This window comes from Cygnus olor, chromosome 1 (genome assembly GCF_009769625.2).
Source record: "Cygnus olor isolate bCygOlo1 chromosome 1, bCygOlo1.pri.v2, whole genome shotgun sequence".
Lineage (NCBI taxonomy): Eukaryota > Metazoa > Chordata > Aves > Anseriformes > Anatidae > Cygnus > Cygnus olor.
In genome coordinates this window covers 43585979-43606880 of record NC_049169.1, presented here as the reverse complement: position 1 = coordinate 43606880, position 20902 = coordinate 43585979, and the positions used below count along the sequence as shown (strand labels likewise).

The 20902-nt window shown below is 45.2% G+C and overlaps 1 protein-coding gene across 7 annotated transcripts in view; it reads left to right on the top strand.

Annotated features, from left to right (window-relative positions):
- TCF20 (transcription factor 20) overlaps positions 1–20902 on the top strand; it is a 119956-nt gene that overhangs the window by 72547 nt on the left and 26507 nt on the right. For 6 of the 7 annotated variants that reach the window (XM_040554696.1, XM_040554750.1, XM_040554743.1 and 3 more), the window contains one exon: positions 4311–9968. In XM_040554696.1, the coding sequence (XP_040410630.1) occupies positions 4347–9968 (5622 nt within the window). In that variant the 5' untranslated portion in view covers positions 4311–4346. Of the gene's footprint in view, positions 1–4128; positions 4135–4310; positions 9969–20902 lie in introns of those variants that run through there. The other variant, XM_040554724.1, reaches the window with a different exon arrangement.

The window sequence follows — 20902 nt, the reverse complement described above, 5'->3', positions numbered from 1 at the left end:
ATGCTCTCTTACTTGCACAGCATTTAGCAAATAAGTCTATTTTAATCAGAAGCCTGGATGTGTACCACTTAAAAAACACAATGGTTTGCGTGCACCATGGAAAATGCATCTTAATGTTTGTCGCCTGTCTGTAATTATGCTTTCTTTTCTGAACATCATGCTAGGAAGAGAGGTCTTTGACAGATCAATGAAAATACATTGCGTTTGGCTGCTTCCTGAGGCTTCTCTGCACAGATGGGTCGCAGTAGTCAACCCAAAGCTAAAGAAAATTTAACGGAGCAGAAAGGCCTCGCTTACCTCCTACAGAAGGAGGCGATGCTCGTTTGGTTTGTTCTTTTATAGGTAGGCTTATTGTTAAGAATTAAGCATAGCCCCACAGTATTTTGTCATTTAGTTCACTCATTTTGAGCTGTCTGTCTGTAGTGCTGGCATCGATGTGACGTGGGAAAATCTGGGCAGCTGTCCAGTATCTATCCAGTCTTCAGTAATCGGGACAAAAAAAGTTTGAAGATCTGTATGGCTTTTAAAAACCTAGCACAGGTTGCAGAAAATCATTTCACGTGGTAATCTTGGTGTGGGAGGACTGACGGACCCCGTTAATCATCAGTGGCTGGGCAGTCTCATAGACATGCAGGAATCACAAAGATGTTTGCATGCTGTTGGCTGCCACTTGATCACCCTGCTCGTGGTAGGATCAGAATACGGTAGCTCCATGTTTTTGGGAACTCCCACATTAACAAATTTGTTCTGCAAAGGTGTTTCAGATGATTAAACCAGAAACAAAGTCTGCATTGCAGACGTGCTTAGAAATAAGTTCACATAACTCAGATTTCATAACTGAGGCTATTTCTTTATCAACCACAAGAACTTGTAGTACGGTTCCTTCATTCCTACCAGGTTGAAGACAAAAAATTTTGGTTACTGGGATATTTGGGAAGAAACAACCATCAGAGCAGAGTGAAACAGCTTAGCCTAGTAAATGTAGTTTGTAGTTTTTGGATGGATCTGCTTAGATGGCTGTAAAGCTACAGGCTATAAATACTGGAGGAGAATTACGAGGCTTTGTTGGTAAGCTGCACGCACCTGTAGTGAGAGTGTAGGTGTGATGCTGGAGTAGTGAAAGCTGTGCCAGAACCTTCTCTTTCCTTCGAATAAACGCAGGCAGTTTTGGATGTTTTTGCTGCATGTGTTGGTAGATGCTGTAAATGTGTGCAATTTGTGGCTGTTGGTGGAGTGCTTTTTTGAAGGTGGGACTTCACCTCTTCTGCTGGGGATGAAGTTACGGACGTGTACCACTGTGGTGTAGCCTTTAGTCAGCAGTTAGTGCATCATTCTTTGGAGTTCCTGCATGTGGAAGAGTATGTACCAGCTGAAAATACTCTGTTAACGCTGCTGGCAAAACTTTAATCTAATAAATGTATATATTTTTTTTCCTGTGGATCTAGGTGGGCTTTGAAGGCCTCTTCATCTGTCTGAATGTATCTTATTAACAGAGCTTGCCTATGGAATTATCCTTGGTGGTTTTGCTGAGAAGACAGCACTTAGATCTGAGCACTTTGCCGTGCTGTTATTATTAAGAAAGATTATTACAATAGTAATTGTAATAGTCCTGTATTTATAGTACATTAATGACAGGAAATGTGCTACAGGTCTTAAGTTACCAATGATGTAATGGAGTAAAGCACCTCCTATGTTTTTTATACCTGTTATTAATGAAATGCCTTTTTCCTTTTTTTTTTTTGGCTGCTATTCTGCTGGTTGTATTTCTTAAGTTCCTTATGAGATATTCAAAAGAAGTGTTGTGCTGAGGAAGAATGGAAAACAGAGCATTTGCTTAGGGCATCAGCGATTCAAGTTTACCTGACCAAAAATTTTTATTTATTTGTCAGGGTAAGAAGCCAAGATTAGAAATATATAAATATTCTCACTGTTTTGAGTTTTGCATCTTCTGAACTAAATAAATACTACATGCTATGGTAGTGTGAGATTATGGAGGGTACACATCTGTGCCTCAGGTTGATCATTTCTGGATCACTGTTCTTAAAGGTATTGTATGGTATCCTGTGCTGATTCCTTTCCATAATGTAATTAAAATTATACTTCTTAAATAGTGAGGAAGTTTTCAGAATGTTTCCTAGCGCCGTTAACATTGGTATGTTGGTGGTTTCCCAGCCCTTGTTAGTATTATTGTAGAAGAATGAATTTCATCAAAGATGAAAGCTTTTGCATGATGCAATGCAAAAGAGGCTGCCCGAGACCTCGCTCGGGCTATGCAAAGGAAGCGTTACTGAAGTCACATTTAAAAACTAGCGTGAGATTCTGTGGGAGCCTGGGATGAGGATGGAAATGTTGTTGTTATGAGAAGAGGATGCAAAGCACGCGAGCGCTGGGAGCTGCGTGCAGTCTCCGTACTACAGGAGTGTTGCTGATGGCAGAGCCCCAAACTGCTTATCTGGGGAAGCTGCTTTCTAACACCTGCCACTTGCAGTAGCCGTTCTCTTACCTTCGGTTTGATAACTTCCTTCTATTTCTGTAGAGGTTTTCTTCCCTGTTTTTATTTTGTCTGATTGCTCACCGTAAGAGCTGCTTGTACAAAAGGGGAGAAAGAAGCTTGTATTAGCTGTCACAGCTTTCGGGGCAGGAGCTTCAAACTGACAAAAAAAAAATAATAAAATAATTCAGAAAAGTGAGCTTTCCCAGAAGAAACGCAAACTGGACAGATCACCACATTGTGGCACTTATAAAAGTGTTATTCATGTGATGCATGTAGTCTTTAATATCCTTTTTTTAAAAAAAGTGGAAGTTAGCAGAACACCAGACCTCTCTTACAGTGTAATGCTTCATTGCCGTTTTAATCTTATCCTCTAATATTTTGAAGCTGACTTCCTAGAAGGGGCCAGGCAGAATCAGAAGTATCAGCGGTTTGATAGTTCCCTTCTGGTTCTAGTAAATGATTCGTGCAGCTTGATGACCAGAAGAGCATTACCAAAAGAAGGCTGCGACACAAGGATGCCTGAGTTATCAGAAAGAGGTTGTGGAGACATGTTTTGAGGAGGTTTGGGTTTTTGTGTGTGCCATAGCCTGCACACCCAAATAAGTAGAAACCCAAATATAACCAGGTTGCCCTTCAGAAACTCCCTAACGGTGGAGTTAGATGCTTCCATATAAGATGCATCTTAATAGTAAAATCCTGAGAGGCATATGGAAAAAGGGCACAATGCCACACACAGCCTGCATCTTCTTATTTGTGTGCCTGTTTTCCTGGAGCTCTTTAGCGATCTTCTGCTGGAACAAAACTTCAAATGCAAAACCAGGCTTTAATTCTGAGCGCGTTCGGTTGGCAGTGACGAGCACAAAACACGACTGAATGAGAAGATACAATGGAGGCAAGTATTCTAGCAAGCTTCCCGTCTGAGGAGCTAGGGTTGGGTCTCCTGGAAAAGCGTGCGCGTTGTCTTAGCGTTTACTTAAAGAAAGTAGTCTCTCCAGGTGGATTTATCCAGCTTGTTTTCAGGAAGGGAAAGCTGCGAGGTCTCAGGAACAACTTGCTTTTATCATTTGTTTGTTTTGTCATTTTTTATTGTGTTTATTGTACTGAAGTCTTGAGGATTAAATTGTAGACACCTTTGGTCAAGTAGAGTGGGCTGGTTCTGACTTCCCATCTTTTAAAACAAAGCGGGTGTTGGGGGAGGATGAGGATATTTGTTGTCTTGCTTTGTTGGTTTTCACCTAAAAGCCTCACCGGAGGAGTCAGGAGGCGATGTCTTTGAGCATGCTGGTGCCAGTTTTTCCGCAGGTTCCCATAGGCCCTATTCCCTGGAATACCTTGGTTGGAGCTTTAGTCAGCTCTGTCTCGGGTGTAATCGAGCTCTTTGAGCGAAGGGTAGGCCTTTGGAAATTGTTTCAAGGGTGGTTTGAGACTGTTCCATGATTCTTCTTGTTAAATCTTTCCACATAATAGCGAAATAGTTGATTACTCCCAGCATTAGTCATAGGGAATAGCTGGGGGATGAGCACTGCTCTCCTCCTTCGCTGAGCAAAACACTGCTGGAAGTTTGTCTCTGCATGTAAACAGACCCTGTTAGTGACTGACTGCAGGGAAATACTAATGCTGAAAACCTGCTCCAGCTGGTGGTAGGCTACAAACTTGCATTTTCTTGGGAAGTAGTGCCTCCTGCTACTTTTGCTCCCTAGAATGACTGAAAGGTGCGAGCGGAGGGGATAAAACAGTGGGACTGAGCAGCGCTGTTGACGTGACTGGGAGATGTGGATGCTATACCTTTCTTTCTTTCTTTTTCTCCCCCCTTTAGGAGGGCTTTCGAGCTGTCGCTCTGCTGCTGAACAGCATGCAGTCCTTTCGGGAGCAAAGTAGTTACCACGGAAACCAGCAGAGCTACCCGCAGGAAGTGCACGGTTCCTCCCGACTGGAAGAGTTCAGCCCCCGCCAGCAGGCCCAGATGTTCCAGAGCTTTGGAGGAGGCGCCGGCAGTGGACGTCGTGGAGCAGCAGGAGCCTCGACAGCAATGCCTGGTGAGAGCTCTGGCCATCAGAGCTACCAAGGTTTCAGAAAAGAAGCAGGAGAGTTTTACTATATGGCTGCCAACAAAGATCCAGTGGCGTCAGGAGGGCAGCAGCCACCTCAGCGCAGGCCTTCTGGACCAGTGCAGAGCTATGGGCCCCCTCAAGGGAGTAGCTTTGGGAGTCAGTATGGGAGCGAGGGACACGTGGGCCAGTTCCAAACACAACATTCAACCCTCGGGGGCGTATCCCACTATCAGCAGGACTATACCGGTCCTTTCTCTCCGGGGAGTGCCCAGTATCAGCAGCAGGCTTCTAGTCAGCAGCAGCAGGTGCAGCAGCTGAGACAGCAGATCTATCAGTCTCATCAGCCCTTGCCCCAGGCTTCCAGCCAGTCTGCTTCTAGCACCTCGCACTTGCAGCCGATGCAGCGTCCGTCTACCCTGCCTTCCTCTGCTTCTGGCTACCAGTTACGAGTGGGTCAGTTCAGCCAACACTACCAGCCGCCTTCGTCGTCGTCCTCCTCCTCTTTCCCCTCCCCGCAGCGTTTTGGCCAGTCAGGACAGAATTACGATGGAAGCTACAGCGTGAATTCTGGGTCGCAGTACGAAGGCCATGCCGTGGGTTCCAATGCACAGGCGTACGGGACCCAGTCAAACTACAGCTTTCAGACTCAACCGATGAAAGGCTTTGAGCAGTCTAAGCTGCCCCAAAGCGGGCAGCAGGGGCAGCAGCAACAGCACCCGCCTCAGCACGTAATGCAGTATTCAAACGCTGCCTCCAAGCTCTCTCTTCAAAGTCAAGTGGGACAGTACAGCCAAACTGAAGTTCCTGTAAGGTCACCGATGCAGTTCCACCAGAACTTCAGTCCGATCTCTAACCCATCTCCTGCTGCATCTGTGGTTCAGTCCCCAAGCTGCAGCTCCACCCCTTCTCCCCTCATGCCGGGTGGAGAAAATCTCCAGTGCGGGCAAGGCAACATGTCCATGGGTTCTAGAAACCGAATCCTGCAGATGATGCCTCAGCTTAGTCCTACACCATCCATGATGCCGAGTCCCAATGCTCACGCAGGGGGATTCAAGGGGTTTGGGCTGGAAGGACTGCAGGAGAAAAGGCTCACAGATCCCGGGCTGAGTAGCCTGAGTGCTCTAAGCTCTCAAGTGGCCAACCTGCCCAACACAGTCCAGCACATGTTGCTTTCGGATGCCTTGGCACCTCAGAAAAAAAGTTCCAAAAGGTCATCCTCTTCAAAGAAGGCCGATAGCTGCACAAACTCAGAAGGCTCCTCCCAGGCAGAGGAGCAGCTCAAGTCTCCCCTGGCAGAGTCCCTTGATGGGGGCTGTTCCAGTAGTTCCGAGGACCACGGGGAAAGGGTGAGACAGCTGAGTGGGCAGAGCACGAGCTCAGACACCACCTACAAAGGGGGTAACTTAGAGAGATCCAACTCCTCACCAGCACAAGGCTCTCAGAACGAGCCATCAAAACTCAGCACCAGCCCTGCAGCTAGGGAGGATGTGGCCTCCCCTGACGGGAAGGAAGCTGTAGTGGCAGTGGAAAATGCCCCAAAAGTGAACGAAAAGGCAGTTGGAGTGATTGTCTCCCGGGAAGCCATGACAGGAAGAGTAGAAAAGTCAGGTGGACAAGAGAAACCTGCACAAGATGATGCTTCTACAGCCCCGCAGGCTCCAGCTAGTGCTAGTGGTGGTACAAAAGAATCTGGGCACGCAGGGCCACAGCCAGAAGCTCAAGGAGGAAGCAAAGGGAGCAAAAGTGGAGATAACACTAACCGCAATGGAGAGGGGAACAGCCAGCCTGGCCACGCAGTTGTTGGGTCAAACTTTCCTGTGAGAACAGAACCTTCCAAATCTCCTGGCAGTTTAAGATACAGTTACAAGGATAACATAGCGGCAGGTATACAGAGAAATATCGGCGGCTTTCCGCAGTATCCTTCTGGTCAAGAAAAAGGGGATTTTCCCGGGCACAGTGAGCGCAAAGGCCGGAATGAGAAGTTTCCCAGCCTCCTACAGGAGGTCTTACAGGGTTACCACCATCATCCAGACAGGAGGTATTCTAGGAATGCACAAGAACATTCTGGGATGGCCGGGAGTTTGGAGGGAGCCATGAGGCCCAACATCTTAATTAGTCAAACCAATGAATTGACCAATAGAGGCCTCTTAAATAAAAGCATGGGGTCTCTCCTGGAAGGCCCTCACTGGGGTCCCTGGGATAGGAAGTCTAGCAGCGCAGCTCCTGACCTGAAACAAATAAATCTAGCTGATTACCCTCTTGCTAGAAAGTTTGAGGTGGAGTCTCAGTCTTCTGCCCATGAAGCGGGAGCGCTCTCGGAGAGGAGATCAGTGATCTGTGACATATCTCCATTAAGGCAGCTTGTCAGAGATCCCGGTCCTCACCCCATGGGGCACATGGGTCCTGAGGCCAGAAGTGGAAGGAGCGAACGTCTTGCCCCTGGCTTAAGCCAGTCAGTAATACTCCCTGGTGGCATAGTATCCATGGAAACAAAAATGAAAGCTCACAGTGGGCAAATAAAAGAAGAAGATTTTGAACAGTCAAAGAGCTCAGCTAGTCTTAATAATAAAAAGACAGGAGACCATTGTCATCCTGCTGGCATCAAGCACGAATCTTTCCGAGGCAATGCTAGCCCTGGAGCTGCGGTCTCCGATTCTGCTCCAGACTACATTCCTCAGCAGGAGAGCAGGTCGACGCAGATGAGACGAGCACCTGGCAGGACTGGAAGCAGCAGGGGGAAATCACCTTCTCAATATCACGATCTTGCTGATAAGCTGAAAATGTCACCAGGCAGAAGCAGGGGCCCGGGAGCAGATCTGCACCACATGAACCCCCACATGACACTATCTGAAAGAGTTAACAGGGGTTCCTTGCATTCTGCTTACCCTCAGAATTCAGAAGGCTCGTCTTTGGCTGCAGCATATCACGCAAATGCCAGGCCTCACGCTTTCGGTGACCCGAACCAGAGTTTAAATTCCCAGTATCATTACAAGAGACAGATATACCAGCAACAGCAAGAAGAATACAAAGATTGGGCAAGCAGCGCTGCTCAGGGTGTGATTGCTGCAGCTCAGCACAGACAGGAAGGAGCAAGGAAGAGCCCAAGACAACAGCAGTTTCTGGACAGAGTAAGGAGTCCCTTGAAAAATGACAAGGATGGAATGATGTACCTTCAAGGCAGCTCTTATCACGATACTGGAAGCCAGGAGCCCGGGCGCTGCGTTATGGGGAGCGACAGTACTCAGAGCAAGTGCGCTGACCTGAAGCACGGTAACCAGAAGTTGCAGCAACACGAGTCTGGTTGGGACCTCTCTCGGCAAACTTCTCCTGCCAAAAGCAGCGGGCCTCTAGGAGCAGCCAACCAAAAAAGGTTTTGCCCTCAAGACAGCGATGGGCATAGACGAGAGGAATCTTCAGATTTGCCCAAGCCTAGTAATGCCATGCTCAGGCTCCCTGGCCAGGAAGACCAGTCTCCTCAAAATCCCTTAATTATGAGGAGGAGAGTCCGTTCTTTCATCTCGCCTATCCCTACCAAAAGACAGCCACAGGATATGAAGAACAGTGGCAGTGAAGATAGAGGGCGAATGATGACTTCAGCAAAAGAGGGAGCTGATAAAACCTACAATTCCTATGCCCATTCATCTCAAAGCCAAGATGTTGGCAAGCCAGTTGGAAAGGGAGATTCCTTCAAGGACCTGCCAAGTCCTGATAGCAGGAATTGCCCTGCTGTTTCCCTCACAAGCCCGGCTAAGACCAAAATATTGCCCCCAAGAAAGGGGCGAGGATTAAAACTGGAAGCTATCGTTCAAAAAATCACATCTCCCAATATTAGGAGAAGCGTTTCCACCAACAGTGCTGAAAGCGGTGCAGATACCGTCACTCTTGATGACATCCTGTCCCTTAAGAGCGGGCCTGAAGGAGGAAGCGTGGCTGGACACGGGCCAGAGGCTGAGAAGAGAAAAGGGGAGATGCTTTCAGATCAAGTGGGGTCAGCGAGCCAGGATACAGCTAGCGAAATAACTCTCCCACGGTCCTCAGAAGAGTGGCAGAGCAACGAGGATGATAAAACCAAGAAAGAGACCCCCGAAACTGCCAGTGTTAGTAAAGAAGGAGCAGGATCCGGCGCGGCAGCGCCACCTTCTCAGAAGTCAGGCGGTCAGGGAAGGTCCGATGGCTCTGTAAGCGGAGCTGGAGCTCTGGCCTTTCCAGACTCAAAAACAATTTCCCCTTCTGGTGTGTTTACTTCTGAACCAAACCCAAAGGCTGAGGAAAAAGACGGAGATGTGACAAACATTTCGCCCAAGCCAGATGGTTTCCCCCCAAAGGGATATTTTCCCTCTGGAAAGAAAAAGGGGAGGCCGATTGGGAGCGTGAACAAGCAGAAGAAGCAGCAGCAGCAGCAACAACAGCAGCAGCAACAGCAGCAACAACTGCCCCCACCCCCGCCGCCCCCACCTGTACCTCCGCAGTCTGCAGAAGGGGTAGGTGGTGGCGAGCCAAAGCCGAAGAGGCAGCGGAGGGAGAGGCGAAAACCTGCAGCACAGCCGCGGAAGCGGAAGCCTAGGCGGGCTGCTCCGATCGTGGAGCCTCAAGAACCAGAGATCAAGCTTAAATACGCTACCCAGTCTGTAGATAAAACTGACTCCAAGAATAAGTCCTTTTTCCCTTACATCCACGTGGTGAACAAGTGTGAGTTAGGCGCTGTGTGCACAATCATTAACGCGGAGGAAGAGGAGCAGAACAAATTGGTGAGAGGCCGGAAAGGACAGAGGTCTTCGACACCCCCTCCCAGCAATGTGGAGAGCAAAGTGCTGCCCACCTCAACTTTCATGCTGCAGGGCCCTGTAGTAACAGAGTCTTCTGTCTTGGGGCATCTGGTTTGCTGCCTGTGTGGCAAATGGGCCAGCTATCGTAACATGGGTGACCTCTTTGGTCCTTTCTACCCCCAGGATTACGCAGCCACCTTGCCCAAGAACCCGCCTCCAAAGAGGGCCACGGAAATGCAGAGCAAGGTCAAGGTACGGCACAAAAGTGCTTCTAATGGTTCCAAGACAGATACGGAAGAGGAGGAGGAACAGCAACAACAGAAGGAACAAAGAAGCCTAGCTGCTCATCCCCGCTTTAAGAGGCGGCACCGCTCTGAGGACTGTAGCGGAGCCTCTCGGTCACTTTCAAGGGGAGCTTCTTGTAAAAAAGCAACCACTGAGGGTGGCAGTGGTGGTGAAAAGACTCCTTTGGACTCAAAACCCTCTATGCCCACTTCAGAAGGTGGCACTGAGCTGGAGTTACAAATTCCTGAACTACCTCTTGACAGCAATGAATTTTGGGTCCATGAGGGTTGTATTCTCTGGGCCAATGGGATCTACCTGGTCTGTGGCAGGCTCTATGGGCTGCAGGAAGCTGTGGAGATTGCAAGAGAGATGGTGAGTACCAAAACTTACTATGCCCTTTTTGTTTGTTTGCAATAAATATACCATTTGAAATACTGTTTTTCCTTGTTCTTCTCTCATGTTTTAAATTATCATCTTTCACCTGTAAGCAAATCTCTAGCACTGCCTGTCCGGATCAGATGGATTTTTCAGGCATCAAAAAGCTGCATGCATATTACCTGCTAGAAGTTCTGGATGTCCAAAAGCTTTCTCATGACTACAGCGATCACTTTCTTTATTGTGTCCTGTTAGATATTAATACTCACCAGGGCTGGTCTTGATGTTGTACAGTGAAAAGGCAAGTGGCAGAGGACACAAGTTGCAGCAGATGAGATTCTAATTCAATAGTGGGCAAAAGAAATCAGTGAGGGTGGTTCAACATTGGCATAGGGGAGGGGGACTGACAGAAGTTGTGGAGTATCTGTTCTTGGAGATGTACAAATTGGACTGGACAAGGCCCTAAGCAACCCACTGTACCTCTGAAGTTGGATCCAGCTTCAAAGATGGCTTTGCTTTGAGCAGGGGTTTAGACCAGACATCTACAGAGGTCCCTTCCAACCTAAATTATTCTGACTGTAACACGTATTATACAACTTCAGGAGAACTCACAGTCCCTGCAAAATAAGGTCGATAAAGTGGAAAGGCGTAGAGGTCTGTAAACTGAGTGCAACGTGGGTGGTTTGACTGTTGATGAGTTCCATGTCAGTTACCCCAGATGTCATACTGATTGATAAGGGACTTTCTCCAAAGTGCGAGTACACAACGAGAGAGGAGAGATGTAAAATCGAGCAGGGACAAAGGGAGAGCCTTATTCACCATCCCGTGGTTGTGGATGGAGACAATCATTATTGATTATCTGAGACAGAAGCTGACACTTTAAAACCACAGCTATTTGGCTTTCTGTGCCATTATCAGCATGCTACAACCCTTTATCGCTACCTTTTGCATTATGCTTTCTGTCCTGGGCCAGATCATGGAAGAGATGTGAGATTACTTTTCCTGTTACCTTCAGATTCTCCTCTTTCTGAGCAGCGCTAGGATCCAGTTTTTATTTTCTTTTCTCTCTGCATTGTTATATGCAGCTCATTTCCTCCCCATGAGCTTTCCTCTACAACTTTGATTCCCAGCTTGTTCTGCATTTTCACTCACTGTTCTCTGACAGTAATTACATGCTTCTTTGCCCTAACTTGATTTGGCCTGCATTCTTGTTTCTAGCTTCTCATTAAACAAAGTCAGTTAATTTCATTTGGTTTTCACCAAGTAGTGTCTGTGTGCTGAGTTTCTCATCTCTGATAATTGCAAGGTTTCTTTCAGGTTCTCCACTGTCAGTTGGATTTTACTTACGGCATGACGAGGCTTTCATGTGTCTTGTAGTTCACCAGTACTTTCAGTTTGGATCTCACCAGCCTCTTTTTTTCCCTTTTTCCTGTTCCCAGGGTGTGTCTTTCATTTATGATCGTCTTTCCAATAGCAAATGCCTTCTCCACAATTCTTGAACCACTCGAGTTGTCCTTCAGTAATCCTCCTTGTGTTCTGTACCTGCAAAAGGTGTTTGCCCATCAGAATGTCAGGGCTGTGTCAATGGGCTCTAATCAAACTTGTCAAATAGTAGCCCATTATCCACAACATTGTTACATGGTTCTCGCCTGTTCTGTTTCACACCTAGTTCTTTCTCTGTATGGGATCTTGGCGACTTTCTTTTTCTGGCTGAATACACTTTGGCCTACTCTTTATCACTTTCTTCCAACCGTTATGATCATCTCCTTGTCACAAATCGAATTTCTTGCTTCTCTTTTTAACCCTTTCATCTGCCCTTATGGCACCGTACAGCAATATCCCCTTATCTCTCTTGAACCTGCTGTCCTTTCTCTCTGCCTTTTTCCTTTAATCACTCACTCAACTCTCAGCATTTTTTCACTCGTAGTAACCTGTAGACACAAGTGTTTCACATTTTTAAAAGAGGTGTACAGAATGCCTGTGGCCTCTCTTGCCTTTGCAACTACCTCTTCATTTCCTTTCCTTTTTTTTCATCTCAGAATTCTTTGAGAGCATTGTCTGGTGCTCTTGTCCTCCACCGTGGCTTCAATTGTGCTTTACTACAATTGTAATCAGTGTTTACTGTGATCTCTTCCTAGCTAAAGTTCAGATCCAGTTCTTCATTTTCCTTCCTCTGTCAGCTACATTTGTCACTATCAGCTGTGCCGCTCTTGAAGCGTTGTTCCACCTCGTTTCCTGGCCGTGTCCTCTTTTGATTACCTCTTTTCTCTCCACTGGTTTTGCAGAGGCTGTTGTTCATTACTCCCTGCTTTTTGTGTGGCTTGCTGAGAGGTCCTGCTTGCGCTTTCCTCGCCCTTATCCTGGATTGCCAAGTCTTTGGGTAACTTTTGGTAGCCTGCTTGCTTTATTCTAGGCTTGTAGAGCCTTCTTTTTGCTCCAGATCCGTGCTTTTCTATCACAAGCTTAAAAACTCGAATTCATGGTGAGGTCTCGTACTCTCACTTCAAATGTGTCTTTTAATCTACATCATCCTTAATCCATCCTCTGCCATCTTGTTCTGACTTTGAATCTGAGCAACAAGAATATTCTCATTTGATTTTATTTTTTTCTAATTCTTTCCATGTGAAGCTGTAAGAAATACTGCCTTCTCTTTGTGTACGAGATGCAGTACATATCCTGTTAGTGCTTACCCCTGTTCTGTCTGGGGCTGTGAACTTTTAGACAGGGACCATTTGTGTGCACATCTTGTTATGCTGTGTCTTACACAAACACAGTAACAGATGTCCTAGCTGAATGCTGGGGCTCTTCATTATGTTGGTAAAAGTAATCGGTCTTTTCCTTCACCTCTGTCACAAATAATGGAATAGGGTGCTGATTTTTTTTCCCTTCCTAGCAGCATCTCTTTTTTCTTCTCTTTTTATTCTACTGTAGCAAATAGTGCTGTGTTCTTCCCTGGGAGCTGCGTGCCCTCCCCTCCTGATTGAGGAGAGGGTTACGCGCAGCACAGAGCTGGCAGTCGGGGTATCAAGAGGTGTGCCTGCCACAGGCCGTCCTCGGGCAGTGGAAAGGCTGCGTTGAACTAGACTCTCTTTTGCCCTGCTGCCTGAGGACAGCCTTCTGGCTCCGACAGCTGATTTCCCATGCTTGTTGCGTGTGTTCTTTCTATACTTCCTCCTTGCTTTGCAAGTGCATTTTCTCTTTCTTTCAGCTGACATGCAGTTCAGCAGTGTTAGAGTGTCCTGGAAAAGCAGACGTGCAAACCACACAGCTGCTTGCTGGCAGGAGAGAGGAGATAAATGTGTGCATGAGCATTTGGTAATCTAGGTCTTAGATTTGGTCTAGGGAAAGGGAAGACATTAGTTTACGGCACATGAAAGGATCGTGACCTTGGAAGTGAACAGTTCATATATGTAATGCATTCTGTGCAAATAAAATACTGCCATAGTTCCAAATTCATGTAAACTGTTTGGAGTAGCTACAAAGGGTGAATGCATACTAAATTTAAACTGCATCCGTACCATTAGATGAGCTGAAATATTTTCTTTAGCGATCTGTCTCTCTTGCTGTTCCTTGTGCAGCATCCTACTGTAGAAATAAGAAACGTAAACTGCTGGTCTCATGTCATAAACCATGGTAGTGGTCTAAGTAACCCACCCAGTGTTTCTTCTCACACCAACTCACCTGTGTTGTTTTCTTTTCCCCGCTCTTACATGGAACCTTATTATAGATTATTTTTTTTGAAATGCCTCCTATCCTTCCTTGCTTTGAAGAATCAGCGAAGAATCTGAAGTGTTTCTCTTGCTATGTTAAACTTTCTGCTCCTTATACAAGTAAATGTCTGTGCCGTATGGCTGCCAATGTTGATCTCGTTGAAGGCTTAAAATGTACGTGTGGTTGCTCAAGGTTCTAGTTGTACCAAATACTGCAGGAGAAATTGAGATGAGAAAGTATTTTCTTTCAAAAAAAAAAAAAAAAAAGGTTTTGTCAAACTGCAGTGACTTTCTTGAGCTTTGAGCTTTCCTTAAAGGCTTATTTTACCCTGGACTGAAAATGATGTGAATGCATTATCTTCTAATCCAGCTGGATTTCAAAGCAGCAGAACCTTTATTGAAGCCCAGAGAAGGCACTTCATTTGCTCTGCTTACCCCAGAGGGCTTCTCGTTTCTGAGAACATGAAGAGCTGGTCAGATAAACAGGGCTGATTTAGATGCAGAATGCCTTAAGCCTTCTTATTTTGAGTTACAAATTGGATACCCCAGTAGATGGGACCTACCTGCTGAGCAGTCTGTGTTTCTCTCATCGTGCTGGTCATCGGACCGCAGTGAGGTGCTCGCTGGCCTTCTTGCCCTTCTTGCTATTAGATGTTTTGGGTTCCAAGGCTAATGAAATCTGGAGTAGAGAAACTGCCACCTCCCTAGTGCTGGAGGGACGTGTTGCCTAGAGAATGCCTGCTTTCAGGTGTTGGAGGTGGTCAGGCACCATGGTTTGGACCAGGTAAAATTGATCATTAATTAGAGAATTGGGGTGAGATCTTTGCCTTATGGTATAGGGAACCTTATGGCTGCTATTCCTGCAGAAGATTTGAGAATATTTAAGGATTCCTGGCCCTATCTGATAAGATACAGGATATCCATATTCTTCCTATGTGGATTTTTTTTGGGGTGTCTATTCTTACAGTCATGTCAAGCCATCTCTTTGCACGTATAAATACAGAAATCTAACAGTGGCGTGCCCTTTACTATAGATAAATTAAAGAACAGTAAAGAACAGTTTCTTGCCTTGATCATCATCTCTTTGTTTTCCTACTCGTGAGAAACTGTTGCAAGATGAAATTTTGGTTACCTTTGAAACTGGCAAAATTACCAAGCCACTTTGTAGTCCTCAGCAGATTTACTGTTCATAAGAATTGATGGTTTCTGTTCTCAGCATTAAATTTAAGAAGCTGTAGGTAAAGAGAAAAATAACTCTAAGAAGGTTCTTTGGGTTACACGTTCAGTTGCAGAGCCCAAGGAGAGAGTGAGCTTTACCGTTGCTTTCTAAAAGGCTGTTCACCAGGAGGTGGTATGCTGTGGCTTGGATTCTTTTTTATAAAACCCCTTTTTTTCTTAAGGCAAAGGCTCTGACCTAGCACAGGTGTTGGTTCTAGGTGTTTCCCCTCTGCCATCACTGTCTGAATTGACCTTGATGAATGTAAATCTAGCTCTTGGTTCTGCCACCAGTGCTCTGAAAGGAAAACTTGTTTATCCCTGTATTAAAAAGTCTAAAGAATCTAATGCTTTTCTCGTCAATCTCTGCTTTATTCCCAGCTTGAGGAATCTTTTAATCCTCATACATAGAAGGAAGTCCTTGAACCTTCTGGCTCATGTTCAGTGTGCCTTTGTTAGTCTGTGGGGCTGGAGATAGGTTTGTGTAGGCTTTCCAGATTTCCCAGAGAACAGCATCTGGTTTTACACAGAAAGTTGTTCTTGATCACTTCAAACTCGTGCTAGCTGATCTCCCAGAGCATCTGTCTGTGGAAATCTGTGCCATAAAGGAATAAGGATTGCCTACATATAATAACTTAGTTTACTCTGTTGCTTTCATAGAACCGTTTTCTCATCTTTACCTCTGCCTTTCGGGACCCTAGGTGTAAGTTGGATAAAGAAAGGTCCCTAGAGGGATCACTGGGTATTAAGCTATTTATATTCCCAGATTTGGGAAACCAAAACCTGACCAAAATGCTCCTACGTGCTATAAGTAATTGCTTTTAGAAGGTTCCTAACTGCTTGGTAATCAGATGCCTAAGCTAGGGAACACGTATGAACCGAGAAAACTGCGGAAGGTGAGCTACTGCTGGCAAAACAAAGCAAACCAGTTCCTAGTCCCAGAAACCTACGTGGTGTAGTGCCAAGAGTCTGAAGGTGCCAGTTTTATTTTGAACGTCTTACTGGGCGCAGGTGTGCTCTGCTATCCCCAAGGCAGGCTAGAGGAGAGCCGCTGCCAAGAGGGGTGATCCTGCTTCATCCTCTTTGAAAGCTGCTCCCTCCCGCCATTGCCCTTGTGCTGTCTACCAATCGCACGTTTACCCAGTGGTGGTTTTTGTTTTTTATTGCTTTTATTTTTATGTTTTAGCTAGCTAATCGATCAGAAGACCGATCCCACACCCCTGTCTGTCCTGCCAGGTCAGCCATCTCCATCCGCTTACTCTCTGGACCACGTTTGCTGTCCCTGACTGGTGAGGGCCTTTTCCCTGGTGGCTGTAACCATGAGATCTCCGTTTAGCCATAACATAAAACTGGCACCACTACTAAGAAGTGTTATACTCCCACAGTGCTACTGTTTCTGAGTGTTGGGAGATGAATGTTGACCTCTTATTCATTATCCTTCTTTTTACAGAAGAAAAATGTGCAGCACCTGACATGTTTTTTTCTTAATTTTTCCTTGCCAAAAGCCTATCAAGTGAAGTTTGGCATCGGGTCAGGGTTCAGCTGAAATAATAATCTGCTGCTTCAGTCTGCCACGTGCCTGACAAATACAGGAAGGAAAATCTGTGTTTCTTATACCCAGACTTGTAATATTAAGGAGAAATTTCCAGAGGAGGAAGAAGTGACACTGGAGCTTGTTAATTTTCTGCTGTGAAAAAAGGGAAACCAGTAACAAATTTAAAAGCTACCTGTTAGCAGTGGTTGAAAAAGGGGTGGACTGAGAACATGGCCTATCTCTCTGTCAACAGCTTTTAGTGTGCTTTAACCCCACAAGTGAGGAGTGCCACAGAATCTCGAGGCACCTTCCACAATTACCCTTGGAGTGATCAAGTTCTTGGTTTTCTTTGATGGACAGTGTCTGAACACCCAGGTGGATCAACTGAAAACGTGCTCTTTTTCCTTGAAGACAGCCCTTAGTACAATTAGCCTAGCATTTCTTTTCATTCCTCAAGAAATGGCAGCGTCCTTAGTATTCTTCTGCAGCGCTACAAAAATACGGAAGCACGAAATTTCTGGTAGAGCAGAAATTCTGAAAGACAGGCTGAATAATGCATTTCTGATTCGGTTTTCTCAGAAAAGCATTGCCATCTGCTGCGCTACTGAAACTGTCTGTGCTGTCGTGACTCCTGGTCTGTGAGTGTGTGTGCCACCACAGAGAAGAGAGCCTGGTAGGAGCCCCTGTTGTATCTCAGTTCGCTGCCTGCCTCTGGTAGGGACCTGGAGGTGTGAATGAGTAGTGCTACGGTGCTTCGGAGCTCACAGCAGCTCCGTGTATTGGTATCACAATCCTCAGCTGCCAAGGAGGTGAGCAGACAGAATCTACGTTTACGTTTCTAATGCATATATTTCAATATCTCAAGTGATTGAAAGCCATTAATTATGCTGGGGAGATAAAGCTTGCTTTCCTTGGCTTTATCACAAGTAGAAATTGAGTAAAATTGATGCAGCGTATTGGTGACCATGGCTTGTAGGTGGCAGGAAGCATGTTTTGCTCGAGGTCTCATGTAAAGATGACATTAGGAAGAGAGGAAAGACTTCTCCTCTATCAGCCTTTTGTGTGGGGGCAGAGGAGATAAAGGGTAAGTACAGGGAAGTCATTTCTGCGTGTGTTCAGCTGCCTCCTTTGCCATTAGTCTATCCTGAGGTGTGGGCATTACGGCTGCTGACACGTGTTTTTATATTCCACTGTTTGTCTAGCACGTGGAGTGAGGAAAGCAGGGAAGAGATTTACTAACAATAGAGCACTGGGAAAGAATGGGATGTTTAACTGCTTACATTAGCTGTAGCCAGGAGCACTGGAAACTTTTGTATGTAAAATGCAGCTTGCTTATTCCACAGTTGTGGCCTTTCTATAAAGCATCAGGGATCCTTGAACTCTATGTACAATTTTCACCTAAAAATACATTTAAGTAACTTTAACTCCTAAGAAGCTCTTCCAAATGTGTATGGGCCTTCTCTGTGCAGAAGATTTCTAAACAAAGCTTCAGAGCTTTTTGCCTGGCTCACACAATCCCTTTTGTCTGACTTAAGTTGCCAAACTCTTGTTAAATTCTCAATAATGAGTGAATACAACCCATTTACGCATCTTTTTAGCCTGAATCTTTTTAAGCTGTGCTGGCAAAAAGGTTGCAAGATTTCCAAAAATTGGGGAGGAGTGTTGTTGTGCTGTTGGTGTTTTTGTTTTAACTTAATGAACTAACTTTTTTTTTTTAACTTGAACGATTCCAGATGGTAGTCTCTTGAGCTGTATCCCCTTACCATCATTAAAAGAATGCTACTAAGATATAGGTGTTGAAGGACATGCAAGAACTTCAGAAGCTTATTCTGTTCTACACCTCCATTTTTCTAGTAGCCTATATCTAATCATAGCTAGGCAAAAATGAAGATTTCTCAAAATATTTTTCCTGACCTTGGAAAGAAATATATTTCTTTTTAATCAAACTGACCCAAGAGATTAAAAAGATAATTTTGAAGGTAAAAATTCATGCGTTTCCATTATAAAATATTGTACGGTTTATTAGAAATACATTCTATCTTTCGTAATCATATATTTAAATAAAACATTTTAGACTCTCAATTTTACTTTAAAAATGTTATCGTGAGTTCTCTGATCTCTGAGTAAGCAAAAAACAATGCTTCAACTATACAAATGTTTTCCTATTCAGAATAAAAGAAAGTTCTTCAAACACTACAAAGCAACCCAAATTCTTAAAAAGCTGGCTACAGAACCATGGTGCTTCGTGCTGTAGCCGGACTGGGATGGGGAGGGTCTAGGTCAAAACTGAGAAACTTTTGGAAAGAGGTGTGAGATTTTTAAAAAATATAATACGGAGAGCAATTTTAAAACTTTTATCTTTGTAAAGAATAATTTTCATCTCTTCCCATTATTTTTAATACCAGTATTTAATTAGAGAATTAATTTCTGAAAGAGGTGAGGTTAATTTCTCTTAATGTAGAAAGAGGAGTAAAAGCAAAACTGAACTATGATGAGGATTCATGTAATAATTGTGGAAACTGTAGCAAAATTAAAACTCAGAAGGCATTTTTGCCTTGAAGAACAAATATTCTGAAGAGACAAGAATCAGAAGAGCTTTTGTCTGTACCGCAGATCTTGCCTGGGGTTATTAATGAGGAAGCCAGGAATGGAGTCAGGGTTCCCTGCATCTTAAAACCATACTTTTCACTTAAACTATGCTCTTCTTAAACTGTGATCTGGGTGCTTTATTTTGGTGTTGTGTTTTTTTTCGTAATAGAAATATTTTTCCATCAGAATTTCCTACACATGCATGGACTCTGTGAAGTACAGGATGCGAAGTACAGGGTAGTCTTCATGGATAGAGCGCTCTGAAAAAGTTATTAATGAACCTTCATTGTTATGGATTGGATCTCAGCCAGCTGCTTAGTGATTAAAGTTTAATTGCATGATGATTAGTTTTCATTAGTAAGCAATTAGCATTTAACAGCAGTCTTGTATTGCTAAGGCTATGGTTGAGCACAAGTGGATTGAGCCATGGTGAGAAGGCATGTAGCTGGAGCTAGGGGCTCAAAGTTGCTTGGGGAATATGGGGGATGTGAGTTGTGATGCTGGTTCCCCTCAACAGCTCGTTCCCGCTGCAGTGCTGAGCCGAGACAGGAGCAGGAAGAGGGGCAGATTGCCCAAACAGTGCAGCAGGGACCTGAGATACGACGACTGGCTGTGGGTTTGTCCTCAGCTAGGGAGCTTTTCAAACAATCCTCCTCATCAGAAAACCTCTTGAAGTTCCAAATTGTGCTCTCAGTCATGCTGGCTTTTCCTCCTGCAGGTTTGGAGATGGCAATGCCTGGGCTATGACTACAACTAAAAACTTTTTCAAAATCCCTTGCTTAATCTTGATGCAATTCCTACGTTTACTGCAGCAGCAGTCCTCGATGCTTTGTGCCACAGTGCAGTAAGTTAGTGAAAGATGAGTGTGGGGTGGGGAATAAGATAAAGGAGTAAAAATGGGGGTAGGGGGATGGTGGGAATATAGCAACAGGTCAAGGCTGCCTGGCTTTTAGAGGTACAAAAGAGAGAAGAGCATCCTTGATAATGCCCTTCAGATGCCTCACTGGAGCAGCTGTGAAGACGAAGTACAGTGGTAACTGAAGCCTGGCCCATGCTACACTTGTTAGGAGCCATTCTTTTCCCTGCAGCCTTCCCTTCCACCAGCACTACTGCTCTCTGCCTGAACTGGTGCAGCCTGAACTGGTGCAGGTAGATGATCTGGCCAGCAAACTCCACACACACGCACTTCTGTCAAGCAAATTTGTGTTGGCCAAACCAGCTTTTGGCTCTTACTGTGAGTGTGGATACAGGGAAAAGCCTGATTTGGCAGCCAGAATAACCTAAAGCAGGCCTTTTTCTTCAGTTAAAAGGGCTAAAATAGCTGCCATTTCTTTTGAGAAATTCCAGCAGCGTTGGGGTGGTGACCAGATCATGCAGATAGACTGAAGTTGTCTTCAGCCTTGCTGAACTTTGGGTAAGCACAGGACTTAGTGTACGATGGCAACCACACCCGAGACAAATACCGAAGCAGCAAAGCACACCCAGAGCGAGCTCTGCGGTCTTTGTCAGCACCTGAGCTAGTAACGGTAGGTAGAGCGTGTACCTCTTCCTGAGGTCTGCTTGCACAACCAGTCGTAGCATAAATACGTACATCTCATCTCAACCAATTAACTGATGTCCATGTCCAAAGCTTTCCTTCTAGTTGAGAAAAATAAAGGTTATAGTTAAAAACACAGTTGCAGTCATCATCTACCAATGACTTTTTTTTTCCATTTCTTGCTCCTTGCGTGTTTTCTTCTGATTTGCACTTAAGTAGGTATAACTCAGTGTGTATTTGTCTTGTTCTCCTGGCTTATCTCGTGGCAAAATACGGCTCTGTTGGTGCTTTGGACTGTGCTGTTGGTAACCACAACTCTTCTCGCACCTTCCTTGCTTTCTGCTTA